This window comes from Dermacentor andersoni, chromosome 3 (assembly GCF_023375885.2).
Source record: "Dermacentor andersoni chromosome 3, qqDerAnde1_hic_scaffold, whole genome shotgun sequence".
Lineage (NCBI taxonomy): Eukaryota > Metazoa > Arthropoda > Arachnida > Ixodida > Ixodidae > Dermacentor > Dermacentor andersoni.
In genome coordinates, this window is record NC_092816.1 from 139,345,278 (window position 1) to 139,360,406 (window position 15,129).

The 15,129-nt window shown below is 44.2% G+C and overlaps 1 protein-coding gene across 2 annotated transcripts in view; it reads left to right on the top strand.

Annotated features, from left to right (window-relative positions):
• The window catches only part of LOC126525150 (squamous cell carcinoma antigen recognized by T-cells 3-like), a 106,238-nt gene that overhangs the window by 34,700 nt on the left and 56,409 nt on the right, over positions 1-15,129 (top strand). For both annotated transcript variants that reach the window (XM_050173204.3, XM_050173205.3), the window contains exons 8-12: positions 2,139-2,277; positions 3,146-3,262; positions 4,867-4,938; positions 8,023-8,081; positions 9,100-9,209. In XM_050173204.3, coding sequence (XP_050029161.2) covers positions 2,139-2,277; positions 3,146-3,262; positions 4,867-4,938; positions 8,023-8,081; positions 9,100-9,209 — 497 coding nt within the window. The remainder of the gene's footprint in view (positions 1-2,138; positions 2,278-3,145; positions 3,263-4,866; positions 4,939-8,022; positions 8,082-9,099; positions 9,210-15,129) is intronic.

Consider the following 15,129-nt stretch of genomic DNA (forward strand, 5'->3'; position numbering starts at 1 on the left):
GGGGTAAGGGAATACATCTAGTTAGGGCAGGTAGTGACCACGGATCCGGATCATGAGACCGAAATAACCAGAAGAATAAGAATGGGCTGGGGTGCGTTTGGCAGGCATACTGAAATCATGAACAGCAGGTTGCCACTATCCCTCAAGAGAAAAGTGTATAACAGCTGTGTTTTACCAGTACTCACGTATGGGGCAGAAACATGGAGGCTGACGAAAAGAGTTCTGCTTAAATTGAGGACGACGCAACGAGCTATGGAAAGAAGAATGATGGGTGTAACGATAAGGGATAAGAAAAGAGCAGATTGGGTGAGGGAACAAACGCGGGTTAATGACATCTTAGTTAAAATCAAGAAAAAGAAATGGGCATGGGCAGGACATGTAATGAGAAGGAAAGATAACCGATGGTCATTAAGGCTTACGGACTGGATTCCAAGGAAAGGGAAGCGTAGCAGGGGGCGGCAGAAGGTTTGGTGGGCAGATGACATTAAGAAGTTTGCAGGGACGACATGGCCACAATTAGCTCATGACCGGGGTAGTTGGAGAAGTATGGGAGAGGCCTTTGCCCTGCAGTGGGCGTAACCAGGCTGATGATGATGATGATGAAGGTCCCAGCTGGCGTGCATGAATTTCTATAGGCCCAAACTTTTGTTATTTCGATCCCATCATTAGCCTTTGCCAGATAATTCGAACTTCACCAGTGAGCACGCATGCGCCTGATCCCTGTGGTAACCCCACTAGCGACGCCTTTAGTGCCGTTGGAGCTTAGGAAATGGGGACCGCATTGAACACTCATCTCCCATTGAAAATGGCTATTTTCATAAAAACACTTAGTTCATGTGGATCTGTTCATTATAAAATATAAATATGCCAAATGAACGGACATACACAAGAGAAGAGAACGGGACAGGGCACATTTTCAGCCTGCCCTAGGAAGATTTTCAAGCAATAACCACAGCTCCCAAAGTCTGATTACGGTATTTACTTGATTCTAACACAAGCCTTTTCTTTATTTTATGTATTCTTTTTGGCAGGGAAGTTGGGTCGAGAATTGCCTGCGCAGTGAAATCAGACGCGATACCAAAACCACTTTTGCAGCGTTTGTATGCTTTACTGCATAACATGGCAAAGCTGGCTTTAGAAAACCAGCCATCGTAGTGCAGCACATACTAGACCCTTGCCCATTTTTCTTGCTAAAAAATTGGGTGCACGTTAAATTTCTACTTTGGTTTAGGAGCTTTAATGTCATCTCTATGTCAGTTTTCTTACCTTGGAACACATAGAAAATGAGCGCGCATTTGATTCTGGGGCACATTTGAACTGGGAAAATACTGTCAAATGAATCAGCGATGTGTGTTGATGTTTTCTTCTACATCTTGTTTAATTTGGCCCACTCGGTAATTAGATCAATTTCGTTGGTCCCGTCAGGGTCGAATTAACTGAAGTCGATCGTATTGAGGTTCAAAATACGTGGCATTCTATGGACAATAAATTATAAAAGTTAAATACTTTGTTATATTGAGAATATTGTTCTATTGAAGTTTGTTATATCAAGGTTTAACTGTAATGAATGAATGCCAAGTAAACAAAATTGAATATATTGAACTTTAAATGCGAATAACACTTGTTGTTTCGGCTAGAAGTGGCTCATCATGCTGTGATGGTATGGATCTTGGGAAACTTAAGAAGTTCTAGAATTGCAAGATTTACGATGGTTTAGAAGGCTGCTACAGTATGATTAAGCTCCTGATGTTATTTTCTCTATTATGTGCGTAGCTGCGCCACAATCATCGTTTAAATTTTCATCGAAACTCCGCCCCCCTCGCATGCCGAGCGTAGTGGTAAAAGACCCGAAATGAGGATGACGTCAATACAGAGGTCACATGAGCATCCTATTCGAATCTCGCACCGTGCTGATGCCGGAAATGACATCACAGTTGTCTTCTTCGTCAGAACCCATTAACTGACCTGTTGCATCTCCTGCAGACACTGCTGCTCGTTTTTGGTAAATAAAGGTGACTTGCGGTGATTATTGTACTCAGGGGATGAAAATAGTAATATGATGAAAGCGCACTTTCTTTAAAAGTGCTTCAGCTGCCCGTTTGCATAGTGTAGTGGATGAACTCTATCTTCTGGTGCAGGACAACCAGCTGAAGGTGGAGTCTGTGTCCCTGCCCTGCCACGAGCGGTCCGTGCGCAACTGTCCGTGGTCTGCCAGCCTCTGGGCCTCCTACCTCAAGGCACTTGAGCGCTCACACGCTGAACACAACAAAGTCAAAGGTCGCGCTTCTGCCTCTGTGCCTTTCATGTGTCTGCCAAGCTTTTCATGCATGTGGTGATGCTGAGAATTTACCAGTGTCTCTAACCAAATAGCAATTAGTTGGAAACACTCCTACGTTCTCAATGAATTATTTTAACAAGACAGGTAATTCTGTCAAACTGTTCAGCTTCCAATCTGCTGATGTGGTACACAGTATGGAAGTCTTTTGGAAGATATGGGGACCCAGCATAGTGGACTAGTTGCTGTGGCATTGCGCTACTAAGCCTGAGGGCGCGGGATCGAATTTCGGTCGTGACGGCCGCATTTCGATGGGGATGAAATGCAAAAGCACCCGTGTACCGTGCATTGGGTGTACATTAAGGAATCCCAGGTGGTCAAAATTAATAGAGAGACCCTCACTATGGCGGGCGTCATAATCAAATCGTGGCTTTCGCACATAAGACCTGAGAATTTTTTTTGTTAGGATATGGGGCACGTCGCATTCTTTCACATTTCCTGAACTAATAGTCGTGTAGTAGCTCTGTACAAAGAATCCTTCAGCTCGTTAGGCACCCCAGTTGTTTATGACGCCTCTTCCATGCACCATGTGGGTCTGGTACTTCTTTTATTCCCAACTTTCACCTGATACTGGCACATAAGGAAGTGTCGAGTTTGGCTTGCAGGTTCCGCTGTACTTAAGAAAAATAAAACAACAATGGGAAGTGAGATTGAAAATTGGGAAAGCAGTATGTGCAAAGGTAAAAAAAGTTTTGCCTTAGTACTTTGTTATAAGTGGCAGAAATGTGCCTTGCAACAGCGTTTAGCACTTTCATATGTCTCTTGAATTACTTGTTCTCAGCTTTCTTTTCTTTACTTTTTTCCCCACAGAGGCCATGGAGCAAGCGCTACAAGCTGGATTTAGCCAAGGCCAAGACTACCAGCGGTTGTGGCTTGCTTTTCTTGATTACCTACGGCGTCGTGTTGACGCACACTCGACGCAAGGTGGTACGTACTGCTGCTACTGTCCTTCCAAATGTTGGGAGCCCTCTGCAGCACCAGTGTTGCTTGCCAAAAGTCACGCAAATTGCCACTCAGCCTGTGGATCGTGCAGAATAACTTGCAGCGGCAGAAAAATTCACTGAGGTGAAACAATTGATGCCATTTGGTGTGCTGGTAAATGTTGGCAACCTCACACTGACGCATTTGCGAAAAGCTTACTGACTTTGTGGCTGTTGGAAAAGACGAGCAGGTTCATCGCAGATATATCGTGGTGTGTGAAACTACTGTGTCTGTCAAGTGTGAGTGAAGCAAAAGCAAAGCAGGACTAGCAACTAACCTGGGCTTGTTGATAAGAGCGTGTCATTTGCTACGAAGTGAAGTGCCTGACGTATTGCCATATGAACAGGAGGACCAGAGAGAGAGCTTTGAGGTGTTAATTCTTGGATGTGCAGCAAAGGAAATGTGCTTGACGTGAACTCGTAGCTGCCAAGATCATTGTCGCATTGGGCCAGGTTACTCACATAGTTGGCACCTTTTGGCCTATTGCGCTGAAGCACCGTCACAGGTACTTCCTATGTGGCCAAAGTTGAAAGCTAGAAATTGATGTTGCACTGTATACATGTGTGACCTCAATCATTCTGAGAAACATAATACAGTAGGCTTCCGTGATTTCGACTCTGGTCCCTGCCGGAGCCCATTCATTTCTATGGCCCCAAACTTTAGGTATTACGATCCTAAAATTGCTCTTCGTTTAATAATTCGAACTTAACCAGTCAGCACGCACGCGGCTGCCCCCTATAGTGACCCCGATAGGCGCCCCTTTAGTGGCAGTGTTTGTCCGAATGGAGCTTATGGGGACAGTGAATGCATTGAACAGAGGTCATCTCACGTCATCCTGCCGGCCCGCTCTAGGAAGATTTTTAAACAATAATAGTAGCTCACAATATCTGATGATAGCATTTATCTGATTCTATCGCCTGCCTTTCTTTTGTTTAAGAAAATTGGACCGAAAATTGCCTGCACGGTGCAGCCAGGCACAGAACCAAAACCGCCTTCGCAATGGTCATATGCTTTACCGCATAACACGGATGTATTGCGGCGGAGTTTTTTTTATTTTTTTTATAGAATTTGTGTGGCGAATTTGACATTAAGAAACAGGCTGCCCTCGTAGAAAATTTTTTTTGCTCAGAAATCGGGCACGTGTTAGATTTCTATTTTGCTTAAGAGCTTTAATATCATTCCTACGATAGTTTACTGCTTTGGACACAGAGAAAGTTGGCGCGCATTTGATTCGGGGTTGTGTTTGAATAGGGCAAATATTGCCCAATGAATCGGCGGTATGTTTTGGCATATTATCTGCATCTTGTTTAACTCGACCCGCCAGATAGTTTAATGAATTTCGTCAGTCCCATCAGGGTTGAATTAATGGAAGTCGACTATGTTCACCTGGGAAAACCCAGATGCAGTGAGAAACACCACTTTGTACTTCACAGAAGACTAGGAGTCGGGCTTTGCATACATTGGAAGGCTATGCATGGCTGTGAAAGAAGTAGAGGACTACAGCCAACACCTTTGCGCTGAGCCGGCTGTTGAAATTTCTCTCCCTGCAGATGAACTGCTGACTCCTTACTTGGAGGACCTGCGAGCAGCTTTCCAAAAGGCGGTTGAACACCTTGCACAGTGTGAGTACGGCTGCAAAGTTAGATAAAATTTCTCCAGCACACTTATTTTTTATTTTTGTTCCACATTTTTTCGAGGATGCGCACTTTGCTACCATTTTTTCCTGTGAGGGTTGGCCTCTTCTGTACATTTGTTTGACGGGCAGAAACCTGCGGCCTTAAGCCCTTCAGGCACGAATTAATCCTCTCTCAAATTTCAGGTTGAACTCATTTCTTTAATCTTCAGTATGGCGAGTAGTAGCAGAACAGATTTGCAATGCTGAATTTTTTATTGAATTTTGTTGCGTCCATAAATACGAACTTCACGCCTGAAATTTAAAAAAAAATGCTTTCGATGCAAGAATCGCATCGACTACTTCATGTTAATTGTGTTTAAAGAACAGCAATAGTCTTCCGCAATTTACTTACTGGAAACAGTTACTGTCAGAAACAACAATAGCAGGGAACCCACATGCATGGCAACATACACTAGCATTGCAGCAAACATTCAGACTTGTAACTCTGCAGTAAACCGCTTAGCACCGATAATCCGAAATATAAAATGCACCTATCTGAAGTTTATTTGACATCTCCGCACGTCTATGACAGTTTCCCGAGATCGTGAAAAGCGGGAACTTGCCAATTTGCTTCTTCAAGGCAGTGTGGAACGCACAAATCGTGATTTCTTTTGGCCTACAAACATTTCAAGTCGCTCGCACTACGGAATGGTCTTTGACATACTGATCGCAATGCTAACCCCAAGAGCCCGTGTTGCCCGTACGCGAGTACGCAAATGCCTCGCGTGTTTCAAAATGCTTTTTGCGCATTTTTATTCAAGAGAAGGTAGAAATGGATGCACTGTAAAAGTAAACTAGCCTGCATAAGTACGCACTGTGCTGCCATCAGTGCACTTGTACTGCGAATTGTGCGTGAACGTGCCTGGTCGCATGTCCGTTGCAATACCAACAATGCGCCATTTAAATGGCTGATCATCACATGTGGCCCAACGAGCCAGGCAGACTGTTATGTTGGGTTCTGGAACCGACTTCCTGTTGGAACCAGTGGTCCTCACTTCTTGACCACCCTAAAAAGTCCCAGCATCTCTTCTTACATGCTGCCCAGATCTCCGACACCTCATGGTCGGTACATCCCTTCATTCTCAGCCCTTCCGCTCCGGCCCCTGCATTGGTGACTGCTGACATTACGCGCATGTAGTTAGTTTCGAAAGTGCCTCTCAGCTTGTAGAACATCCAAGTCCATTTCCAAACATGCAGACCTGCAAATCGCACAGCAGTGAGTCTTGCACGCCACTGAAGCAATAGTCTTTGCGCAAAATGTGGACGTGGTGTATGCTCGTGTTCTTAAATTCAAACTGAAATGTAAAGATTCGTCCAAATGGAGTTTGGGGTCAGATTTGTTTTGGCTGCTCGTGGAATCATAAAATACCATTAACAAGACAGTTTTAGTTTAGCGTACGGAACCTATAGCATACAGCCTATAGCATATAGCCTTTGTCTATATGCACTATAGTATACATATAGTATAGTACGTGCTATAGTATAGCGTAGGCTAAGCAGTGCACGTTTGTTACACTTTTAGTTGCCCTGTGAGATGTTCGAATCTCAGAGGCCATATGCCGTCGCTGTGGCTATCTTCTGACTGGAGCGATAGGTGGTGCTGACATATCGAATGTTTCTTTCGTTAGGCTTTGACTCGTTCGAAACGAGAAGCGATCTCGAAAACTGTGCAAGGTTATCCACAATACTTTGTCGTCGAAGTGTCCCGAGACTAAGCGAAAGCCGTTTGCACAGTCATTTGCTACGAATGAAGTGAATTTTACAAAAGCAAGGCCAAATTCAATTTGAAGCAGACAGCAGGGAATGGTGGCATGCTTTCCGCAAACCATGCAAAGGCCTAATGCTAAATCCGAGGGATAGCGTGCGTACGTTATATGCTATGGGTCGTTTAAAGTTCTGCGCATGCGTAGTAACGACCCGCTATATTATACCACACGCAATGGTATAGTGTACGCTAACTAAAGCTGTCTACAGAAAGCCTTTGTCTATAAAAAGAAATGCCTGACAGCGCGGCATCTCCAGTTCGGCAACCGATGCCCCACAGCACATTCAGTGAAAAGATAGAGTGTCATCCATGCTTCCTTGCGGAACGCTTATTGGATCGAGAGGCCTTTCGCACTCTTGAAGCAGAGGGACAATCTGCTCTTGCTGATAATGAACGACTGCAGCTTGCAGGAGCCATCCATATGTACAGCGAGCAAAACTGAGAGCACCCTGCTCATTCTTCCTCTATGGCACGAACTGCCCTTCAGGTTCAATCTCTTGTTTTACAGCATCTGCCAAGACAGTGCCGTTCCAAATTTGTTGTCATTGAATATCTTCATTGGCACTAGAAGTGACGGCATCTCCTTTAGGAGAAGCGCACTTGCAGAGGTGCAGCATCCGATGTATCGAATGTGGCAGTGAACGAGGGTTCGACGTACACGTAGTACGTTAGTGTATGTTTGGATGGAATTTTCAAGGGGATTTCACAACATTTCAATATTGACAATAATTTGATATATCCGAGTTAGATATATCCAGGATCAACTGTATTAATAAATTTTAGAGTGCAGGTAAGGTCATAAATATCTTAGGATGTATTTAATGTGTTTAAAATGTCATTATTTTTGTCGGTTCTGATTTCAGTTGTTTCCTTGGCGTGCATAATTGTACACAGGGCCTGAAGGGGTTAATTTCTTGTTTTACTTTTCTAAACATTGTGTAAATGTAGCGCTATTATTGAATGTTTCATCTCTAAGAATCTGTTACAAACTCAAAGAAATGAAGAAAAGGTAAAGCTCTTGGTATATGTTCGACAGTCACGATACAACGAGCAATTACCATACTATGAGCAATCATGTTATTTTGTTTAAGTTGATATTATGAAGGAGACAACCATCTAAGTGCAGTATATTTCCTCCTACTTACGTGCTGAATGCCTTCTTTAATGCAGCAGTTGAGAATTTATTACAGGCATGTTAGTGTGTGCAAAGCGCAGCTATTACATCGCTTGTCTGGCCCTTCCTCCCTCCCTTTTATTTTTTCATAGATTCATCAACAGAGGATGATGTATGTGGCCCTGTGCTGAAGTATTGGTCAAAAGTTGAGGTAGGTTTAGGTACCAGCTGTCTTTGTCATAAATATAGAGCATCTGTAAAAAGCAGCTAGTTAAGTTGGTGCGAACTTATAGCAGTGGCAAACGTCAGTATTGTGAGATAGTCACCAATAATCTATTGCTGAACTAAGTTAAGCTAATTTGTTTTATAACGTAAATTACTATAGCACATGCACTGCAGTTGAGCAGTTGAAGCTGCCTGGTAATTAAGGCATGTCCACTTACTAGTAAGAATACTAGCACGCTAGCTCCAGTTTCAGGCTTCCAAACTTGGCATGAAATGCATTGGTGTTTCACATAAAATTGTCTTGGTATTCCTTTAGGGAAGCTTTTTGGGAAACTAGCAAGCAGGTGCCAATGTGTTTTGCTGTAAGTATGGGAACTTATCTTGAAAGTGGCAGTGGCCTTAGTACTCCAACTGAGGAGCTAGCACCGACTGGCTGTGGTGCCGCTGTTGTAACATGTGCATTGCACCCAATCATTCAAAGTCCATTGGTGACTAGTACTTAATTAATTAGGTCATTCAGAATTGTCACTCAGTGCCTGATGTCCACCACTGCTATGAATCTTGGCTAGCCAACATAGTAATTTCATCTCAGCCCCGCAATTTTTCATATTGTAGGTGATGTTCATGATACTAGCATCCAGTGGCAATATTTGCAGTTACATTAGTATTATGTGTCAGCCTATTAGGAACATCAGACTCTGAATCAAAGTGATACTCTAGTTTGAACTGTTATTTCATCAAGCAACTAATTTATTCTTGGTGTTTTGAACTAATGAGAGTGCGGTGTGTTTATATGAAATGTCAATAAAGCAGGAAACCTGTGAATTTCTGTTGTATCTACATCCTGAGTCTTCATATTTTCAAAAAGAATGTTTACCTTCTGAAGCAGAACTGTCATCTTCCTCAACTTTCTACAGTTTATGGCGATGCATTTATTTCAAACTTCATGCAGTAAAAGGTCTAAAATATTGTCCTTTCTTTTTCTTTACTTTCTGCACATTCAGGCCAAGGTGTGCCATAACCTACCCAGAGCCCGTGAGTTGTGGAATGACATCACCAACCAGGGGCGTGCCACCGATGCCCAGACATGGCTCGATTATGCAAATTTCGAGAGGTGCCCTTTTCTCTTTCATTTTGTTTTGTCTTAGCTATCTCATTAAGTGCCACTAAGCCACAGTAACTTGAAATCTTGCTCTTACAGTGGCAGTTCTAAGGTACTGTCCTTTGTTTAAGAACTTAGAGGCACACGTGCATTTAATTTGAGCGCTGACTAATCAGCACTAATTTTACATATTTCATTGTCATTGAATTAGAAAAAGATGGTCTTAATGTTCTATTGTGAGTAAAAGCATTTGGAAATGTACCATAATCGGTGAGTCACGGGCACTTGTCACAATAGAACTCTGTTCTGAATTCTCTTCCACATCGTTTTCTCTTGTCACCTGAGAATGTTGCCAAGCCATCTTCCCCTCTTCCCAAACCGAGGTATTCAGGGAGATAGAAGGCTGCATTAAAGCCCTTTGTCGTGCAGGCATCCCTCACTTGTGTTGTTCTTGCTGCACAGCTGTGTGATTTGCTGTGGCCGAGACAATTTTACATGCTGTATGCTTCAAACACCATCAAAATTCACACCGTAGGAGCTGGTACAGAACTGTGAAAATGGTGTCGCCACCATTCAGTTCGTTTTTTGTGTCCTTTCTGCTTTGCTAAGAGTCTGCTTACGGTAAAATTGGCCTACTATGTGTTACAGAAGTGTAGTTTATCTTGGCAGTTTGACTTAAGTTTCTCTTAAAGGGACCCTGAAACACTTTCTTTAACTAATCATAGAATAGCCTCACTATTAAAGGGACCCTGAAATGATTTTGACGATTGGGTACAAATGTACCGAGTCGGTAGGGTATGTCCTTCTGATAATCAAGAGGCAGATTTAAGAGCTCTGCCTAAAGCATGCAATTTATTAAAAGGTTTTCAAAATGTGCATCACCACTGAAACTATTGGCCTAGATTAGAGTAAATACGGTAAGTATAGTCAATAAATGCAGACATTCCTTTGAACCAATGCCCCACTTCCGCCTGAGAATGTACAGGGTGTCTACCAACCGGGAAAACCGAGAATTCTCGGGTTTTGAGTAGTCTGAAAAAACTCAGAGAAAGCTCAGGGAATTTGTGCCTTTATCAGGGAAATTAGCTATAATTTTATTGAAAGGGTCGAAAGTCGTGGTAAGGCTGGCTCGAGTAACAGGCAGGAATCGTAATGAATTGTCTTTGATGCCCTGTCGTCGGCTGGAGGAGTTCCCAAGGTACAGTCAATGACTGACTTTCCAGATTCCCGATAATTTGGACGGCTTCGTGGCACCAGCACGTACCCCTAGAGTCAATGAATCGGAACGTCTAAAATTTCAGACGCAAGAACTCTTCGCTGTCCGATTTTCCGGACGTTTTTTTGTGACCACAGGTCCGAAACGGCATTAATCAAAGCCACCACCGCTGCCATTTTGATTACCTTGCCGCCACGAACCGGCGCTCGCACGCACATCCACTGGCAGCCGTAGCCACCACTGCGGAGACGCTAGGCCTAGCTGCTTCGACGTTTGCTATGAAGCTTCTTGCCATTGGGGGCCGTGTTTTTTATTAAAAGAATTTGCCACTGTCAGCAATGGCACGGACTCCATCTTTGTGGTCCTCGCGATTGGCTTAGAAGCTTGGAAAGCACGCCGCGTTGCATAATGCCGGTTCCCGAAAGTCAGCTTTGCCTCTGTACAGAAATGTTACTTGGTGAAGCATACACAAAAGTATTGCAGTGAAGCATAACAAGCGTGGGAAAGGGCTATGCCACGAGAGACAGTGCGTATTGCTTAATTATACACGCGTGCACCCGGTATTTCCTGTCACAGTACGAGCACCGATGTGCCTAATACGTGTACCGGCAGGCCTTCAGAGCGTTTTCGAATGTGCCTGTGGCGGTTTGAGTCCTTAAGGGCAGTAAATGACGTGCATTCATTTTTTCCAACTCGCCGAATTTTCGGACGTTGTCGTGGCCCCTATGGAGTTCGAAAAATCGGACATGGACTGTGCAACTGACCAAGAAGATGCTTCAAATGGTTTGTGGGGCGAACGAGTGGTGGAAGGAGGACAAGAACAGAAAGGACCTACGCACTGAGGAATGAATGGGAAAGGAAGCGTGCGGCCGCCGTTTTGAAGGATCTTGAGCTCAAAAAACAAAGTGTTGGCCGATGCCGAGATGCAGGTGTCTCTCTTACAAACCAAAATAAACTCTTTAAAGCAGTGAAACACAACATTGAGGTGTCGTGCGCGGGCTGAGACTATTTCAAGACAGTTGAGGTTGACTTACGAGCTGTTGAGAGAGAATCTCAATTGTGACAAAGTTCGCACCTCATACCACTGAGCTTGCTGTAAGTTGATAGAAATAGCTCCCATTCGAAAATATTTGCTTCTGTATGCATCTCCATTTTATTCGTATTTGAGAATACCCGACTCGATTCGCAATATTTTTTGAAGACATCTTATTTGCTGTGCATTTCACTAACCCCTCCCTTCTATTCTCTTCTTCAGTAACATAAACACTACTGCTTAGTATTCAAATTGGACTCATTTTTTAAAAAAATTTTTCATATGCTTACTAGAGAACGACAGCATCGGGCGATATGGTTTCAGCCCGTCTTGACATAAAACATAGCTCTGCGTCACTCGGGGAATTTTGCAAAGGCACTCAGGGAAAACCTGGAAAACTCAGGAAATTTGGAAATGTCGACTTGGTAGACACCCTGATGCAGATTGTCTGCTACAGTTCTTGCAGTGGCAGCCAATTGGACATGAAGGGTTTCTCACATGAAAATAGAAGCAGTGATATGTTCTTTGATGGGAGGAACAGGAATGTTACCAGCTCTGTACTGTGCTCATCTTGCACTGTAGGTGTGTGCAGGTAGTGAACTGCAGTGACTGCATGCTGTAGGAGACGTGAGCAAGTCAATGTCGACACCAACCGTTTTGGTTAGTGCAGCCGTCACCCGCAGTTTTGAAAAGAAAGGCTCTTTTAGCAGATCCTGCATTTGTCACAGAGCCAAGTTTTGTGCGTAATTTGCCCAGAGTGGTAGCAGAAAAGTTCACTAGCAAGCAGATGTTCACCAAAAAAGCATTGCGAAGGCAATTTAATGTGCCTCACGTGTGAAAACGTCCACCAGAAAGCCATCGTCTCGAGTTGGACTTTGGTGTAGTGGAGTGTAGTCTCCGCTTCCTACACAGAAAGTGTGGTTTTGATTCTCGATATCTATGTACATTGTTTTTCGTATTTTTTCTTCCTTAATGCGAAAGCATTATATGCCCCGTTACATGAAAATTCGTCATTGTCAGCGTGACTGAAATATGGTACCAAAACTGGCCGACGACGCAGAGTAAAAACATGTCAAAAAATGCTCACATTGGTGTCAGCTTTCTCTGGAAGGTTCCTGTAAACAAAGTAAATGATGGCTTTAACCCTTTGTTGGTCAGTGGGACATATATATCCCACCTGCAACCACAAGCGATAGTTGCCTCAAGTGCGCAGAGAGACATGCGTAGCTACAAAGAAACAGGCAGCGCGTTAGAAGATAAAGCAACTATAATTTTAAGTTTTTGTTTGAATTGGTAGGTGGCACTAGTAGTACGAGTTGTTTTTCTTGTTGATATGTCTTTTGGCTGTCCTTGCTCTTCAAGCAAGTGAATTTCGTTGCTCTTTCGCCTCAAATAAGTTGTGCGATAAATGCAAAAATGACTTCTTGCACTCCGGTAACGCAGTTAGATGAACTGTAATGAACTGTAACGTAATGTAATGTAATGCGTTTGGCATGAGAGTGAGCCATTGTTTTCAGCTACCTGCAAATATGGTGAACGCAGGGGTTGAAGATGTCCGGCACTGCGACAGAAACAGCATGACATACCGGTTCTTTTGGGTCATACTGGGCAGATAGCTCATCAATGGGAGGAGCTTTCGCAAGGGTCGGTGCAGTCTAGTATATCACAAGAAAGGAAGCAAGAAATGCCCAATTATGACAGAGATGCCGAGAGACATTTGGTTCATTGGGCAACGGCACTATCCGTGCACCACCACTACATGCAAAAGGTGCCAATGGTCCTCAACAACTTCGCAGGAAACATGCACAAAGCTTGTATGTAGAGCCTGCCAAGTGCCATTTTGCGTTACAGGCTTTGAACACTTTTATAAAAAGTTTTAATCACCTCAGAGCCTGAAAGGATGAAGCCTAAGGTGTGCAGAGGGACAACATGTGCCCCACCTTCACTCATGGCCTCAAGTTATCAGTGGAACAGGTGTTGTACCGCTGATTTTTCAGATAATATTGTTGCATTTCAACGTGAACAAGAGACAACACGTTGAGCAAGATGGCAGAACAGCCTCTTGCAAAACCACCAGTACAAAGACGTCTTCTTCGTCTCTGCATTTCCCCAGTCCCACTACACGGAGTCCGTTAAAGCACTATCCTCGTCATCTGCATATCCACATACAGCACGCGCCATTTGCCCTCTCTCTAAAAGAGCATCGCCTCAATGCTAAACAATAAAGTTTGCCTGATGAAAAGGAAAGCCCGTCGTACAGTCACTCATTGACATAGAACTTCATGCGCACTACGTGCACAAGTTCAGAACGGTGTTGGCGGCGCCTTGTGCAGTAAGGTCTATCTGGAATGACCTTGTATGGGACGTTACTTAGCCATCACAGCACTTTATAGTGTCCGAAATATTGCCTGAGGAGCTTCTCGGATAGCTCCTGTTTTCGTATAGGCGTCCAGACCCATACACGGTCGCCGGGTTCGTAAGTTACAGGTCTATGATGGGCATTATAGCGACCTGTGTCGTACTCTTGCTGCCTGTATATTCGTACGGTTGCGGGCTGCCTGGCTTCTTCTGCACATTGCATAAATGCATTGGAATCCATGTCAATGTCGCCAGGTTCATGTCGTAGCATGGCATAGAGCATCGTCCTTACTTCCCATCTGTGAACAAGGCTAAATGGAGTCATCCATGTAGGTGTTATAAGCAAACGTGATATAAGGCAGAATCTCGTCCAATATTTGTGCTCTATATTCATGTACATTGAAAGCATGTTTTCGAGTGTTTTGTTCAGGCACTCCGTTAGTCCATTTGTTTGTGGATGGTAGGCTGTTGTCTTTCTGTGAGTTGTGCCACTGAGAATCAGGACGTGATGTAAAAATGCGGCTGTGAATGCAGTGCCTCGGCCTGTTATGACGATCGTACTGCCTGCATCGTTGATGAAGTGCTCACTCAATAGCAGTAGCTTCCATAATAAAATCAGCCATGGTACTTGGTGGATTGCGCACCAGTCTGGTGAACAACTGTTCCTTCACGCCTCACATGAGGTAGCGTAACTTTTTATCATGTGTCATGTTAGGGTCGGCTCTATGACACAGACGGGCCATGTCCTCAGTGAACATTGCAATGGTTTCATTGGGTTTTTGAACCCGTAGCTCAATTAGCTGCTGGGCACTGTCCCATCGGTTGACACTCGCAAAGGTATCAAGGAGCTGATGGTGGAAGTCACTCCAGGTCGATAGACTGCCTTCACAGTTTTCACACCACGTATGAGCACTAACGTCAAGATCAAAATAGACATTGGAGAGCTTTTGTGTTGAACTCCACTCATTGATCTTGGCGATGTGCTCAAACTGGTCAAGCCAATCTTCGATGTCTTCAAAGGTGCCACCGTGAAAGCAATCCGGAATCTGCAGTTGAAGAAGGGTTACCTGTGGCGGTCTGGACGAACAGACAGTTTCGGGATCCTGTGACGGGCTGGCGTCGGCTATGGGCGGCGATGGGTAGCGTCTGGGTTAAGGTTCCTGCAGGGGGATCAGCTCCAGAGCAAGGCCTAGCATCCAAATCTGAAATGATGCACAGTCATTGCAGTGAGCGACAGAGTGTCCGGGCTGGATGAACAGCTCCCAGGAGGAGTCCGGAGCATCGGGTTGTCTTACCCAGCACCTCCACCAGTGTCACGGTTCAGT